General features: G+C 22.8%; 3 protein-coding genes across 3 annotated transcripts in view; 2 read left to right on the top strand and 1 right to left on the bottom strand.

The window, feature by feature from the left end:
• LOC102677220 (D-beta-hydroxybutyrate dehydrogenase, mitochondrial) overlaps window positions 1-390 on the top strand; it is a 2,690-nt gene extending 2,300 nt beyond the window's left edge. Inside the window, exon 7 of the mRNA XM_031512879.1 lies at window positions 1-390. This exon is cut by the window's left edge and continues 6 nt beyond it. Within this exon, the coding sequence (XP_031368739.1) occupies window positions 1-351 (351 nt within the window). The 3' untranslated portion in view covers window positions 352-390.
• Window positions 1-1,083, bottom strand: part of LOC102673659 (DNA fragmentation factor subunit alpha-like) — a 6,430-nt gene extending 5,347 nt beyond the window's left edge. The window contains exon 1 of the mRNA XM_006620612.2: window positions 1,057-1,083. The gene's annotated coding sequence lies outside the window, so the exon portion shown is untranslated. The remainder of the gene's footprint in view (window positions 1-1,056) is intronic.
• A 708-nt stretch (window positions 1,084-1,791) lies between these two features.
• The window catches only part of LOC102677357 (SH2B adapter protein 2), a 4,291-nt gene continuing 3,995 nt past the window's right edge, over window positions 1,792-2,087 (top strand). The window contains exon 1 of the mRNA XM_031512876.1: window positions 1,792-2,086. Within this exon, the coding sequence (XP_031368736.1) occupies window positions 1,959-2,086 (128 nt within the window). The 5' untranslated portion in view covers window positions 1,792-1,958. The remainder of the gene's footprint in view (window position 2,087) is intronic.

A 2,087-nucleotide genomic window follows, 5' to 3' on the forward strand; every position in this document is an offset into this window, starting at 1 on the left:
TGGGGAGTAGATGTAGTTATTGTAGAAACTGGTGAATATGTATCAGGAAATGCATGGTTAAAAGATAATAACTCATTATTGGAACAAGCTAGAGAAATGTGGATTCAACTGGACCCTCAAACTCGTAAAGAATATGGACAAGAATTATTTCAAAAAGAAATGTTGGCTCTTGAAAAATATACACAAGAAATAGATGTAGATATAACACCAGTAATTAGAGCTTTAATAGATGGAGTAATAAAAACTTTTCCAATGAGAAGATATACACCAGTGTCACGTAAAGAAAGAATACAAGCATTATGTAGTGATTATCTTCCAAAACCAATTTATGACATATTATATATAAATTAAAAAAATACAAAAATATAAATAATCAAAAATAAAAAATTACATGTCAATCAAAATTTAATAAATACTATTGATCAATTGTTTATGATATAATATTATGTATAATAAAATTATTTACTATTTAAATTATATTCTTATTTCATACAATTATTTAATTTGAATAAATCCAATAAGATAATACATTATACATATTAATATATATTATTCATTGTTGAAATAAAATAAAAAAAAAATAAAAAATATCATTATAATTTATAAAAATATTGTTTTTTTAGAAATTTTATTGTGAATTTTTTCATTGCAAATAATTTTGCGAATATATTTTAGAAAATTTTAGTATTCATTGCAGTGCAACCACGGATTGTAACTGTAAAACAGAACAATATAACATAAATTAAAATGCAATATGTTATATATCAATGAAATAAAAAAATTTGAAAAAAGAAATTAAAAAAAAAATCAGATTATGCTAACGTACTTCAATATTCGCGAGTAGTGAATTGAATTGGATTAAAATTCTTACATATTATAAAGCAGTCAACTTCACTAATATAAATTAATTTCAAATTTTTAATTCATTTTTTCTATAATATTTTCTAATTATTTTTAAAATTGATAATTATAAGATTAATATTATAAAATAAATAATTATAAAATTAAAATTGATATTTATAAAATTGATAACATGCGAATAATATTTATACATACCTTTATTAAATCGGGCACAAAATAGATTAATTTTTTAATTTTTTCAAAAAAAAATAATTTTTCGTAAAATAATGTTCTATTTATAAATAAGATGGTTAATATCATTTTGAGATATTGCTACAAATGTTCCGAGATTTCTATAAGCAACATGTAGAAAATTAATATTATGCAAACAAAAATAATCAATTAAATAATCACTTTCTTTTTTTTTGTAATCAAATTGTAATTAAATAATCACTTTTTAATTAAATAATTAAATTATAAATCTCTATAAAACTGTTATTTTTGTCAACATTTTTGTACTATAATTTTTTATACGCATTGCATTACATTCAAGATAGATTGCGCTAGTAGTTTTAACGATTCCATATTTCATAATGTTGGTAAAAATATTTTCATGAGACAAAAATATTATTCAAAATTTAAGAAAATTAAATGAATTAGATACTGATTATAAAAATAGAAAAAAAACGAAAATACAAAAACGAATCGTAATTTGTTAATATATTTATTGATAATTCTTCTCAAAAGGAAAAAAAAGTAAAAGATAAAAAAGAAAAATCAATTACTTAATAAGTTAATACTAAAATAATATTTATTTTTCCTTAAAAACGAGTACATTTCTTTAATTATTATTTTTTTTAATTATTTTAATTACATTCAAAAATAACAATATCCAATATTATATTATCTTGTGTTTGGTCATACATACGATAAAATTTGGTATATATACATATATATGTATATATACTTATTATTATATCTCTCTCTCTGTGTGTGTGTGTGTGTGTATCGCGTGTGCTTTCTATACATAGACTATTACGATTGTGTTAAGAGTTTTGTAGTGGTTGTATAGTGGCAGGGGGAGGTCCTTAGCCCCCTTCGTGAGGCACACGCCGGTAATGAGTGTTTATACCATAACTGCGGCGACACCAACAACGAGTACAATAATATCAACAACAACGGCGACGACAACAACAGCAGTAACAGTAACGACGACGGCTACGCCAACAACAACGGCGCCGGCGGTT

The sequence above is a fragment of the Apis dorsata genome, unplaced genomic scaffold, assembly GCF_000469605.1.
Source record: "Apis dorsata unplaced genomic scaffold, Apis dorsata 1.3 scaffold_524, whole genome shotgun sequence".
Lineage (NCBI taxonomy): Eukaryota > Metazoa > Arthropoda > Insecta > Hymenoptera > Apidae > Apis > Apis dorsata.